We start from the raw sequence: 13535 nt of genomic DNA on the forward strand, positions 1-13535 counted from the left end.
TCAGGTCATTTCTTGTAACTACGAGGTCATCCACATAAACTATCAGAATAGACACCAGGGACCCCCTCCACTTCACAAACAAAGTATGGTCTAATTGAGTCTAGGTATAGCTAAAAGCAATGAAGGCTTTCCTGAACCTGTCAAACCATACTTTGGGAGATTGTTTTAAACCATAAAGATACTTCTTCAATCTACATACCTTCCCCTTTTCAACATCACTGTAGAAACTAGCAGGAAGATCCATATATACTTCTTTTTGCAGGTCTCCATTAATAAAGGCATTTTTTACATCAAGTTGGCAAAGGGGCAAAGAGCATGTAACAACAAGAGAGAGAAGGATCCAAATAGAAGTTAGCTTTGCAACTGGTGTAAAGGTCTCTAAGTAATCAATGCCATAGGTTTGAGTGTACCCTTTTGCAACCAGTATGGCCTTATACCTTTCTATACTTCCACCTACCTTATATTTAATTGTATAAACCCATATGCATCCAACAGTCTCCTTGCCCTCTTGTAGATCCACAATCTTCCAAATTTGATTCTTAATTAAGGCTTCCATTTGTTCCTGCATAGTTATCTTCCATTCAAGTTTGGAGAGAGCCTCATTGACACCCTTGGGTATAGACACAGAGTTGAGGGAAGAAAGGAAAGCTCGATAAGAAGGAGAAAGTCCATTGTAGGATAAATACTGCGAGATACAATGAGTAGTACACTTTCTCTTCCCTTTTCTGAGTGCAATAGAAAGGTCCAGGTCATCTGTAATGGGAATTATAGAATCATTAGGAACTGAAACAATAGAGGGATCAAGATGAATACATGAGTCCATGTCAACCGAATCTGGAGTCTCCAAGGAACCAGTAGGAAGTGATGTGGGTTCTTTTGTAGTGGAATCAACCTCCCTGTGAAGTCGTAGGTATTGTCGTGAGTAACACTGAGAAACAGGATGCAAGGGAGGTGGTAAGGTAGGTGACACAGGAGGGTCAGACACAGGTGTGGACACAAGAACTGGAACCGGAAGAGGGATAGACTACTCAGTTACTTCCCCAAAACACTCCCCCTTGAGAAGAACCCTTAGGGAAAAAAGATGTGGACTCTAAAAAGGTGACATCCATAGTAACAAACTGACTCCTAGAGACTAGGTCATAGCCACAATACCCTTTCTGATTCTTTGCATACCCAAGAAAAACACACTTCTTTGCCTTTGGATCATGCTTCGAGTAGTGAGGACCAAGAACATGAGAAAAGCAAGCACAACCAAAAACCCTGAGAGGGATGTGGAACATCTCCCCCTCAGGAAAAAGGAAACTAAATGGGGTGCTGAATCCAAGACCACGAGAGGGCATCCTATTAATCAGAGAAACTGCTATGATAACTGCGTCACCTCAAAACCGAACTAGAACAGCAGATGTGATCATCATGCTCCTTGCAATCTCAATAATGTGTTTGTTTTTCCTTTCTGCTACACTATTCTGCCATAGACTATAAAAACAACTGCTCTAATGGATTACTCCATACTCTAATAGATACGAAGCAAGGTTCTTCTCAAAATATTCCTTAGCATTGTCTAATCTGAACACCTTCACTCGTACCCCAAACTGTATTAGCACCATCTGATGAAACTGTCAAACCAAGGATGGTACCTCATCATGAGATCTCATCAAGTAAATCCAAGAATACTGAGAAAAATCATCCATAAATAAAAGATAATATTGGTAGCCACCCATACAAGGAACATGGTTTGTCCCTATACATCAGTATGAATAACATCAAAAGCAGATGAACACATTTTATTACTAGCTTTAAATGAATGTCTACAATGTTTTCCAATCTAACAACTTTCACACTCTAAGCTAGACAAATTAATAAACTCAAATAACTTTGGAAACAAGAAACACAAAGAAGGAAAAGACAAATGTCCCAAACAATTATGCCAAAGCATAATCTGACCCACAGACTCTGACTCAAAATCCCTACTAACATGATGACTCTGATGATGAGGAAGTGCATTTAGAAGGTAGATTCCATCCACCTCATGACCACTCCCAACCATCCTCTTTGAAACAAGATCCTAAAAAACACAATGGCCAGGAGAAAAAATCATTGAGCAATTCAAGTTCTTAGTTAAACTACTAACAAATAATAAGTTAGTAATCAATCTGGGTACATGAAGGACAGAGGGTAGGGAAATGGAATTAGTAATCTTGATAGACCCCTTCCCAGCAATGAGAACATGAGATCCATTGGTTGTAGAAACTCTGTCTCTACCAGAACAGAGTTGGTAAGAAGAGAAAATAGTGGAACTATGGATCATATGCCCTAAGGTTCTAGAATCTATAATCCAAGGAGGTCCCTCCTTAATTGTAGTAGAAACATAGTTTGCAATGGCATGTGAACTACCTGTATGGGCAAAAGAAGTAGAATATCCACCACCAGAACCACTTGTACCTAGCTTTCCACCTGATAACGGATTAGGGCTAACTGTATTTCACTGATTTAGTAACTATCTATATCTCTCAAGTTTGGCCCTCACTGCAACAACTGCAACAAATTCCAAAGTTGTTGTAGTAGAGGGGCCAGGTAAGTCACCAGTTCTTGTTTTTCAGTCTATTCGGCACAAGGTGAGGATGAAGCTTTCAACAAGTATCTCTCATGTGTTTAGGCTTCTTACAGTAGTCACAAATCAGATCCTTCTTATCTTCCTTCCAGATTTCACTGCCACCTCGGTCTCCACTCTGTTTAGGTTTCATAATACTGACCATGGCTGACTATTCAAGACCGAAATTCTTCATCATCACATTCCTCCTACTCTCTTTCCCTGATACAAAGGCATATGTATGAGAAAGAGTAACACTATCCCTAGAAAGGATACATTGCCTTGCAATGTCATACTCGGGATTTAGGCCAGCAAGAAATTTAAAAACCCTATTCTTCTCTAAGAGCTTCTGGTAAGAAGTTGCACCCTTAGTAGTTTCCCAAACCATTGTCTCCATGATGGTCAATCTCCTGCCGCAGGTTTTTAAGGGTCGAAAAATAAACAGCAATAGGCTTATCTGCCTCTCTGGTAGCAATAATCTGGTTCCTCAACTGATAGGCCCTAGCAACATTTTCACTCTATAAGTAGGTTTCTGCAACCCCATCCCAAATTTCCTTTGCTATATTTGCCCACAAAAAAAATTTACTTATATGGGGCAGCATAGAATTGCACAGTCAAGTCGTTACCATATAATTTTCTTGTACCCACTTGGAGTTGTTAGTCTCGGGTTTCACTTCCTCACCAGCCCCGAAAAGGTCACCGACACCTCCTCCACCTTGTCCCATTTCACTTCTCAATTTATTTTCAACTCCATAACCCTCCATTATTCCCAACAAAGGGTTAGAAAATTACTCTGAGATGAAGAAAAAATAAATAATTCCCTTTAGGCACCAAACACACACTTTTGGAACCCAAGGTGGTCCTCCCACAAAAGACTCCCTTTTCACGGGAGCAAGAGAAGAGAGAGAAGAAGCAGTCACTCCCTCAAGAGGCCTCCAAAACAGACGGAACTTTAACTGCTCCCTTCAGAAAACTCCAAGGAACCCTAAAAAAGTTAGGGCACCACTTCCTAGGTCAAAAATGAATAGTCCTACAAAAATAGGACTCTCCCTCTTTCTCTAGTTCTTCCTGAATTTAATGGGAAACCCAAGACCAACTACAAGGCAAAACCGATCCACCAAAAAATCCAAAAACTAGGCTTACCTGATAACTGATTCAGATGAATGCCTTGCAAAGAAAAGTAAAAAAAGCCAAAAAGTTTCAGTAATAGAGAAGAGGATATAAAAAGAAAATAAAGTGGGATGTTGCCAAAACTGGATAGTTCTGGCCAGCAACCCCTCTTGATTTATATACTTAAAATAAAAGAATGAAAGATTACAAGAATGCCCTAAGTAGGGCAGCTACTTTAAGTAGCTGAACAGTCACAACTCAAAAAAACATAAACTAATGGGCTTAAGGCCCAATAACTTCCCAACTTTACAACTTAAATAAAAAATAAAAAATAAAAAATAAAAAGTTGGGCCTAATAACTTAAAATCGGCCCAAACTCAATATTAAGCACATTACCTACTTAAGAGAATGGGTGTTCCATACCTATATCCAAACCCATATTCGATCCATGTCACATGACAACTTAAGTTGTACTGTGAGTTCTTAAACTAATCTCATTATTAAAGGGCCTAAGGCCCACATTTTTTAATGGATCACATTTCTAGGCATATCATGGCCACTTAGGTCCAAAAATTGTGTAGTGGGGGACCACAAAGGTCTCACACAAGTCCACATGGGTTTGTCCCTACCCCTGGAAGGGGGCAAACTGAATTCATTGCCCAAGGGTAATAAACCTTTTAGCCAATTAGCTTGGCTCACTTTGGGCCCAACACTTAAACAAGTGATCATTGGATTCAGCCACCCTAGAAAACCCAAAGACAATGGACTTATGTAAGATAAATCCCATCAGGTTATTAGCCCTCTAATGGTCTCCTGCCCTTAATCTCTCGGCACTTAATAATCAAAAAAATATTCATAAGGAATGACCTCTTCTCTAACTGTAAAGTGTAGTGTCACACTCTCTGATCAGATGGATCATAATATTAAAACCTCTTGCAAATCAGAATTCAAATACTATTGGAATCCATTGCCAATAATTTTAGGTTTCCATTAGAGAGAGTGTAAATCTTAACATTCACTTTGTATGACAAAGGGATCAATCCTATTACTACGATCACCCTCTTAGGTAATTTACTAAATTGCACCAATATGCCCAAGTATTTAATCCTTTCATGGATCTTACTGGTTGACATATCAGAAGTAACTTAATCCAAGACCTACTGTAATATCATAATCAAGTCTAGGGTTAAGTGAAACTTTCCAAATAACTCACAAAAACAAACAAATTCAAACAAAAAATAATAATGTAATTATATTATTCATATAGAATTGTTTGTGTACATCAATTTGATTTGAGTTAAGGGCATACACTCTTCAACAACTCCCACTGGCACTTTGGTCCAATTATGCATAAGCCTTAATCCCATACTGTTATATGTCCCTCAAACACTTATTGTGTCAATGGCTTTGTTGCACATTATCCATTGATTCTACTTTATGAATCTAGGTATTCCCTCTACCAACAATCTCATAGATATTTCCTTTCAATGTGGTTTTACTTTGAGTATGCTCTAGGTTCTTTGGCTTGAGGAATGATTCTTGTGTTATGACATAATAGTGGAATGGGTGATACACTTGAGGAATAATTCTTTGACAAATTTCTTCATTCAAATTGATTCCTTAGCAGCTTTTCTTCCGTGTAATTGATCATTTGTAGCCAACTACCATCTAAGACAAAACTATATTCTTTAGTTATTTTTAAGTATTTTATTATGTTTTTCACAATTGTCCAATTATCTTATCCTTGGTTGGATTAATATCTGCTTATAACATTGATAGCATAAGCTAAGGTCGAATGCACAACATTAACCTTTCTCATGTACTCTATCTCCTTAGTCCTTAGGGATCTTAAGTGATATTCCTTTGAAAAGAGTGACTCCATGTCTAAAATGAACCAATCCCTTAGAATCTTGTATGTTAAATCGTTTGACTATCTTGTCAATCTAAGTAAATTGAAACAATCCAATCGACCATTTCAATTTATCTCTATAGAATCAAAGTCCCAAGATATAATAAATTTCTTCAAGATTTTTCATGGAGAATTTTTGTGAGAAAATATACTTTCATTGTAATTAATATTCCTATATCATTCTTAATGAGTAAAATGCCATCTACATATAGAACCAAGATTACAACCTTATCTCCCATTGTCTTTCTATAAACATAAGTTTCATTAAAATTTTACTCAAAGTCAATATATTTAATTGTTTTTCTATTGAGCTTACGTACCATGTCTTGTTGACCTTTGGCAACAAAGCCTTCTGGTTATTGCATATACATATCTTCAATAAGATCTCCATTTAGGAACATAGTCTTGGCATCCACTTGCTAGATTTCATAATTATAATGTACAACTATATCCAAAAATATCATAATGGACTTAAGCATGGCCAAAGGCAAGAAGTTTCTTTATAATTCCTTTTTCTTAGTATAACCTTTTGCAACATGTCAAGTTTTGTAGGTCTCAACCTTCCTACTAGGGCCCTTCTTTCTCTTATAAATCCACTTGTAACCAATTTCTTTTATCCCAGGAGTGGATCTACTATAGTCCAAACTCTATTGGTGTTCATTGATTCTATTTCATACTTCAAACCCAATATTAGACCCAAATTGGCCCCCAACTGATGATGGCTCTTTGTATGTGCAAAGCCAATTTAGCAACACTATTTCAGCAAAATTAAAGCCCAACTTGCTTGGATCGATGATGCTATATGAACTTGATATCCTCTTAAGTTTTTTTCTTCCAAACACATAAAAGAGGACTGATGAAAATCAACCCCCACAACAGTTGATTCGAACAAGGGTTTATTGGTGCAAAGGAAGAAGAGAAAAGGAGCAATAGAGTGGAAAGAAAGGATGGTTCACCTCCTCTCTCTTATCTTCTTATATACAACACTCTCATAATCCTATTAGGAGACTATCTAAATCAAATTTGGATCAGGACTTAATCCATATAGGATAAGCACATTATCTACTTAAAGAATGGGTGCTCCATACCCATATCCAAACCTATAACTTCTTAAACTAATCTCATTACTAATGGGCCTAAGGCTCACATTCTTTAATGGTTCACATTTCTAGGCATTTCATGGCCACTTAGGCCCAAAAAATTATGTAGTGTGGAACCCACAAAGGTCTCACACAAATCCACATTTGATTCCCATTAGGAAAGGGAATCCTTGTATTTATGTCAGTTTTCAAGGGAGCACTACTAAGGTTTCACCAAATGTCTAACGAGATCTTTTGAGGATAAAGTTTCCTTTTATCGCAGGATTCTCTTTTGGCATGTGTGTACTACTTCCTATTATAGGTTCCTTGAGGTAACATACAAAGGTGGCCACAAGCCAAGCTCTTCACGAGCTACTTGAGCTCGGCTCAACTCATGAGGCTCACGAGCCAAGCTCAAATAGCTACATATAAAATTAATAATAACAATAACAATAATAATAATAAAATTATAAAAAATATTATATAATAAAAATATTATATAAAATACATTTATTTTTATATATTATAATTCTTAATTTTTTAAATATCAAATAAAAAATATTATATATATATATGTTTTTTTTATTTTTATAAAACATTTTTCTCAAGTTGAGCTCGAATCGAGCCAAGCTCGAGCTTACGAGCCTTGTACTACCTTGGCGAGTCAAGCTTAAATAGCTAGCTATTCGGCTCAGCTCGACTTGGCTCGAATCCACCTCTAGTAACATTGGGGCCTAGGTTTGATTGCTATGTCTGGCTATTCTCCTTATTGTCTTCAAAACATTTCATCATAGTCGTTGTGAGTATTTAGCAACTTTATGTACTCATCGCAAGTTCGAGGTGGCTCTTAAAGCTCATCGCAAGCTTAGGACAATTCTTTGAGTTCATCACATGCTTGGGATGGTTTTCTGAACTCATCGCAAGTTTTGGGTGGTCCTCCATATTGCTATGAGTGTCTATGTGGTTTTGTTTTGATACCTTTATCTTGATTATGGCGGAGGGGAACTCCATGAACTTACACCAGTAGTGGATTTCAACTGTATTTGAAATATGATTTGCAAATTATATTTATATAATCTATTAATATTTTTGGGGAAAATGGTTGCAAAAGGTTTTAATTCCATGATCCATCTGATCAAAGAGTATGACATTGCATTTTTCAGTCAAGGAAGAGGTCCTTCCTTGTGAGTAGTATTTTGATGATTATGGGCTGAGAAGTTAAAGGCAAGAGACCATTACAAGGCTAATAACCTGATGAACTTCATCTTATATGAGTATATTATCCTTGGGTCTTCATAAAGTGGTTGAATCCAATGATCATTTATGTTTAAATATTGGGTTTAAATTGAGCCCAAGCTGATTGGGTTAGGGGTTCATTACCCTTGGGCAATGAATTCAACCTGCCCCTTCCAAGGGTAGGGATAGACCCTTATGGACTTGTGTGATACCTTTGTAGGTCCTACACTACACAATATTCAAGCCTAAGTCATTAGGCAATGCCAAGATATGTGAGCCATTAAAGAATATTGTCCTTAAGCCCATTACTAATGAGACTAGTTTAAGAAGTCACATGATAGTGTGGATCGAATATGGGTATGGATGTGGGTATGGAGAATTTATTCTCTTAAGAACATAAAGTGATTAGCTAAACATGGATATTTCCTTATCCAAATATGATTTGGATCAGCTCCTAATAGGATTAGGAGAGTGCTCTATATAAGGGGATTAGAGAGAGGGGGTCTTTTCTCCCCATGCTTCTACTTCTCTTCTCTCCTCCCCTTGCACCCAAAAACCCTAGTTCGATCCAGCCATAGTAGGGGCTGATTCTCTTCACTCCTTATCTAAGTTTTTAGATAAAAAGATCATATTTGTTAGGGTTCACATAGCTGCATCGATTCCAAGAATGTTAGAGTTCGGCTTTGCAAAAACTACATTGTTGAATCAGCTTCCGTTGTGCCATTTTCAGCGGGAGGATGATTTGGTTCTAATATTGGTCATGAACTACCACATTGAGAGCTTCATTGTATGGACTCTATAACAGGTATGCTCACTACTTAATTAGGGTTTCAAATCTGGTCCGATTCAATGCAAGATCAATCTAGAAATTCAGATTTCAAAGTACCAAGGAACTAGTTCTCGAGTTAGGCTACAAGTTTTTTTAAAATTTGGCCAACAACTGTAACTGGTCCAGCCATGTTTAATTAAGTTTCAACTCATCCAACAAAAACTTGATAGGTTGCACATGTAACCATATGATTTACATGTATTTACTTTTTAATACATGTAACAGTACAATGTACATGTAATTTACCCAAAAATATAATTTATTTTATTATATTTTTAGGAGTTTTTTCTCTAACAACCCTTGAACCTTGCAAAAAGGCCAACTTTGACTATAAAAATTCAAAAAGGTCATTTTCTATCTCAGACTTTGATGAAAGGGCCATTTGTAGGAAAAAATAGGTGATGTCTAAAATGACAACAGTGGCACCATTTGAAATTGATTAAAATATTGCAAAATGCTGATGTTGCATGTGCAATCAACCATTGATGTGGCACTACTCAGGTAAAAAATCTAAGAAATGACCAAAAATAAAAATAAAAATATTTTTGTTTAATAATTAATTAATAAAAATATTAATTACATATGGGTCCCACTTGTCATGTCTCTCTCTCTCTCAATCATCTTCTTTGTTCGAACCAAGGTTTCAAATTTCGACTTGGCACACCCGATATAGGGTGTATCATAACAAATCTTTTAAAATTTGATACAAGATACAATGTAAAATTGGTTGTGTCATTTTTTTTCCACCATATTGAATCGTATTAGACATGTATCGGGGGTGTGTCAATGAACCTATTACGCATATCATTAGTGTTGTATAAAAAAAAATCAAACCTCATTCCTAGAGTGGTAAACTTTCTTAAGTTTTGAAAAATATTGCAAAAATAGGTAAGCTTTTTTTTCAATTTTTCGTAATATCTTATATTTTTGTTTTTTTGTTTTTTGCTTGGATGCTTTAAAACATTTTAGTCTATATTGATCTACATTTCATATGTTCAAAATCACATTTTTTTTTGTGTTAAGAGTAGATCTATTTAATGAAGAGATTTGGGAAAAATATAATATAACCAAAAAATTAAAAATGTATTCTTTTATCTGACTATAAAGACTTAATATGTTGAAGATCTATGGATTATTTATCATATCAATAGAGAAATTGAAATTTATTTTTTAATAATTATTTTTTTGAATATAATGTACAATGTTTATTTATTTTTTTTATAATCTTTGAAAATAAAAAATAAATATTAATTATTTAAATAAGAAATAATTATTATTTATAGTTTTAGTTAGAAGTTGTGGCAATGCATGTCGATGGTTGGATAGGATAATTAGGTTTTTCCCATCCCTTGAAACTTAAGAATTATAATTTATAAATTATAGTTAAGCATAGGATTTCTTAATGAAATTATAATTGACTACAATGTATTTCTTCATAAAACCATTAAAATATATTAATTTAATGTATGTATACCTCATTGAGTCCCTATACGTATTGGTGGATCTTATATTTAGTGTTATTGATACACCTGTGTATCTAAGGCATATCTTGATACACCTCTTAAAATTTCTTTCCAATACTTTGAACCTTGGTTCAAACTCAAAGACTTGTAGTAGCGGTGAAACCTCCCCACCTCAGGTCCCTTCCTCTATTCCCTTGTAATATCTCAAGTTTTGGAGGAAAAAAAAACTAAAAACTATTGTTATACCACTTCATCATCATCATCATCATCTAAGCCTTGTACATGGTGTGCCATATAAATCACGTACCTTCAGTCATTCCATTCCATTCAGCGCCATATCTATTGTTAAATTATGGATACTTAATTAAGTTTTTTTTTTTTTACTTCAACTTGTAACAGATCACATTTACTAACTAGTGCTATAAATTGTCTTCTACACATAGGACAAACCTATATAGTTTTACCCCATCTAACATTTGCATTCTGCCACACTCATTTTTTGAACTATCATTAGGAGATGCTTATATGAGAGATCTGGTCATTCATCAATACCATGATGTAGAGGAAGGAAGTATTCTTTAAGGTTGCAAATGGAATGGATAGAGTAAGATATGCCTTGATCCAAATTCGAGTTATATAGTATTTGAACCTAAATTGAATCTTCTCCTTCAGTTTTAAACCAAACATAGACAATAACTTTAGTAACTTTGGTGAGTGTTGAACCTATGACTTTGTTAAACATGCAACATTCAAAATAACTTTGTTAATAAATGTTTATATTAGATATAAGCACAAATGTAAATCCGTATTGGATTTGAATTAGGTAAATCCGTATTTAATCTAATTATAAATGAATTGAATTGGGATCACCCTTATTGGATTGGTAACCATTTGCAGCCCTAATAATCCTATTTCACTTTCTTCTCCAAATTCAAACATAGCTTTACCCAAACAAATCTATGATTATTAATTTCATCATAATATATAACTTCATTCACTTTGCTAGTACAGTTCTTTTGCAGGCAACTTCATGGCTATCTATAGGTTACTTTCCCTCATCAGGCATATCAATCTTCACCATTACTCTCCTTTTATGCGTCAGCAACCTTGGTGCATCAATTGTTGAAGTTGTTCATGAAGCCCTTGTTACTGAGGTTGGAAGACAAATGTCACAGTCATCACCATCTACTGGACTTAAGTCATTTGTCATGGTGGCTAGTTCTGTGGGTGGAGTCTTTGGTAACTTCCTTAGCATCAGAGGTATCAAACACTACTCCCCTAAAAGGATGTTCGTTGCATTTGGCCTCCTTTTATCTGTTCAGCTCCTCACAACATTCACTGTCCATGAATCCTCACTTGACCTCCCCAAGAGTGCATCTGATTCTGGTATCCAAGAAAAATTCTTTGAGTTATCAATTGCATTGTGTGAACCCAAGATTTTATATGCAATTGCATGGTATGCAACATCATATGCCATTGTTCCAAGCTTCAAAGGCACCATGTTTTTCCACCAAACACAGCATTTAAACCTTGCCCCATCGGTGTTGGTATACTCTAGTCTGTTTGGAGAAGCAGCTACTCTTCTATGGAGCATAACATATAGTTATAATCAACGATTGCAGTCAGTACCACCAGGAGAACTAATTTCAATTGTTCAGGTCATAATGGCTTTATTCAAGTTCTCTAATGTGTTGTTCGTGAATGGGTTCTATAAGAAAATAGGCATAGAGGATTCATTGTATGTGGTAATCTTCTTAGGGTTGTCAGATGTCCTATCCGGCTTCCGGTGGCTTCCATTTAGTGTCATCTTGGCAAAGCTCTGCCCACAAGGTTGTGAGGGATCTCTTATGGCCTTTGTCATGTCTTCTATCGAACTTGCTTACTTCATCTGCCGGACCCTTGGCATTGCACTCATGATACTCCTTGGCATCTCAGAGAATGACTTCTCAAAGCTACCGGAGGCCATTCTGATACAAGTCATCTTTACACTGCTACCTTTGTGTTGGAGTTCATGCATTCTGATTGGTGTTTCATAGAATGATCACTTCTCAGAGTTACCAAAGGCATTGCACTTATGGAGTTAAATATAGTCATTGAAATGGAGTTAAAGATGAGCCTCAAGGTCTATAAAACAATGCTATCTTACTTCCTGATTGGTATTTCATAGATTATTTAAATATTTCTCTCTAACAATAGTAGAAGTACAAATGTGTTGTACATGGAAAATTCAGCTCATGTCAACGACGATAACAACAATTTCCATGTCCATATCAGAACCTATGTATTATACAATAAAAAATATCTATATAAAACATAAAATATATATAAGTTTGTAGGCCTGAGATGCCTTGGTTATGCCCCTTATAGTAGGTGCTAAGCGCAACCAAGCTGGCCTAGCCCGCCAGACCATATCCTATAGTCGCCCCATGTATAGGACAAGTCTTTAGTAATATCAAAGTTTGTGTTTTTAATCTCCAACCACTGTTAATCAATCTAAACTAAATCTATATACAAATTCAATTAACCATTTATAGGTATAATTAATCTGTGTTTTTTACTTTAATATAAACTAAAGTAGCATAGGTAACTGAGCTATATTAAGTAAATTGACCTATCTAATAATCTAGCAGAGGCCCATGCAATGCATGGGCTTTATTACACAAAATCCAAGTTGAAGGACCCTTGTGACAATTTTAATTGGGCAAAGCCAAATTGATTCCTACCCAAGCATTATTTTTGGTTTATGTATTGTCAGATAAGCTTGTATTAATTTTTCTATTACTGCTTATTAATTTTTATAATGGTTAGATAAACTATTGGTAATTATTTATTATTCTAAATTGAATTTAAATGAATTTTCATTTGTATTAATTTTTGCTAGATAATTTTTTATTCTTTGCTAATTTAAAACATCTAAAGAAATATTATGCATATGTAGTTACTAATTAACTTGTTTTAGTATTATTTATTAACAGTTTTTTCTATTTTCTTAATTTATCTTAGTATTATTTTATTGTGATTAACTTTATGTGTTGGTATTATATACTATTAGTTATTATTTTTTACTTCTATTACATATTTATTTTTTATTAATTTTATATATTGACATGATGGAATTTAGGAATGTCAAAGGAGATGAGTTTAGGGTGGGGACCATACTAACCATCCTCGTCCCCAATTTCAAAATAAGTCCACCTCCATCTCCAATGGAGATAGGTTCCACATTGAGGACCTTAATCCCTTTTTTTTTAATTAAAAGCTTGCTTTAGGAAAAAGATTTGCTTAAAATAGAGACAAGTTCAGTAATCTAAATTGGTTT

At 35.2% G+C, this 13535-nt stretch overlaps 1 protein-coding gene across 1 annotated transcript in view; it reads left to right on the forward strand.

Annotated features, from left to right (window-relative positions):
• Positions 1-12543, forward strand: part of LOC104590527 (putative folate-biopterin transporter 7) — a 31695-nt gene extending 19152 nt beyond the window's left edge. Inside the window, exon 2 of the mRNA XM_088886613.1 lies at positions 11228-12543. Coding sequence (XP_088742739.1) covers positions 11228-12252 — 1025 coding nt within the window. The 3' untranslated portion in view covers positions 12253-12543. The remainder of the gene's footprint in view (positions 1-11227) is intronic.
• The last annotated feature ends 992 nt before the right edge of the window (positions 12544-13535 follow it).

The sequence above is a fragment of the Nelumbo nucifera genome, chromosome 4 (genome assembly GCF_055504915.1).
Source record: "Nelumbo nucifera cultivar China Antique chromosome 4, China Antique-T2T, whole genome shotgun sequence".
NCBI lineage: Eukaryota > Viridiplantae > Streptophyta > Magnoliopsida > Proteales > Nelumbonaceae > Nelumbo > Nelumbo nucifera.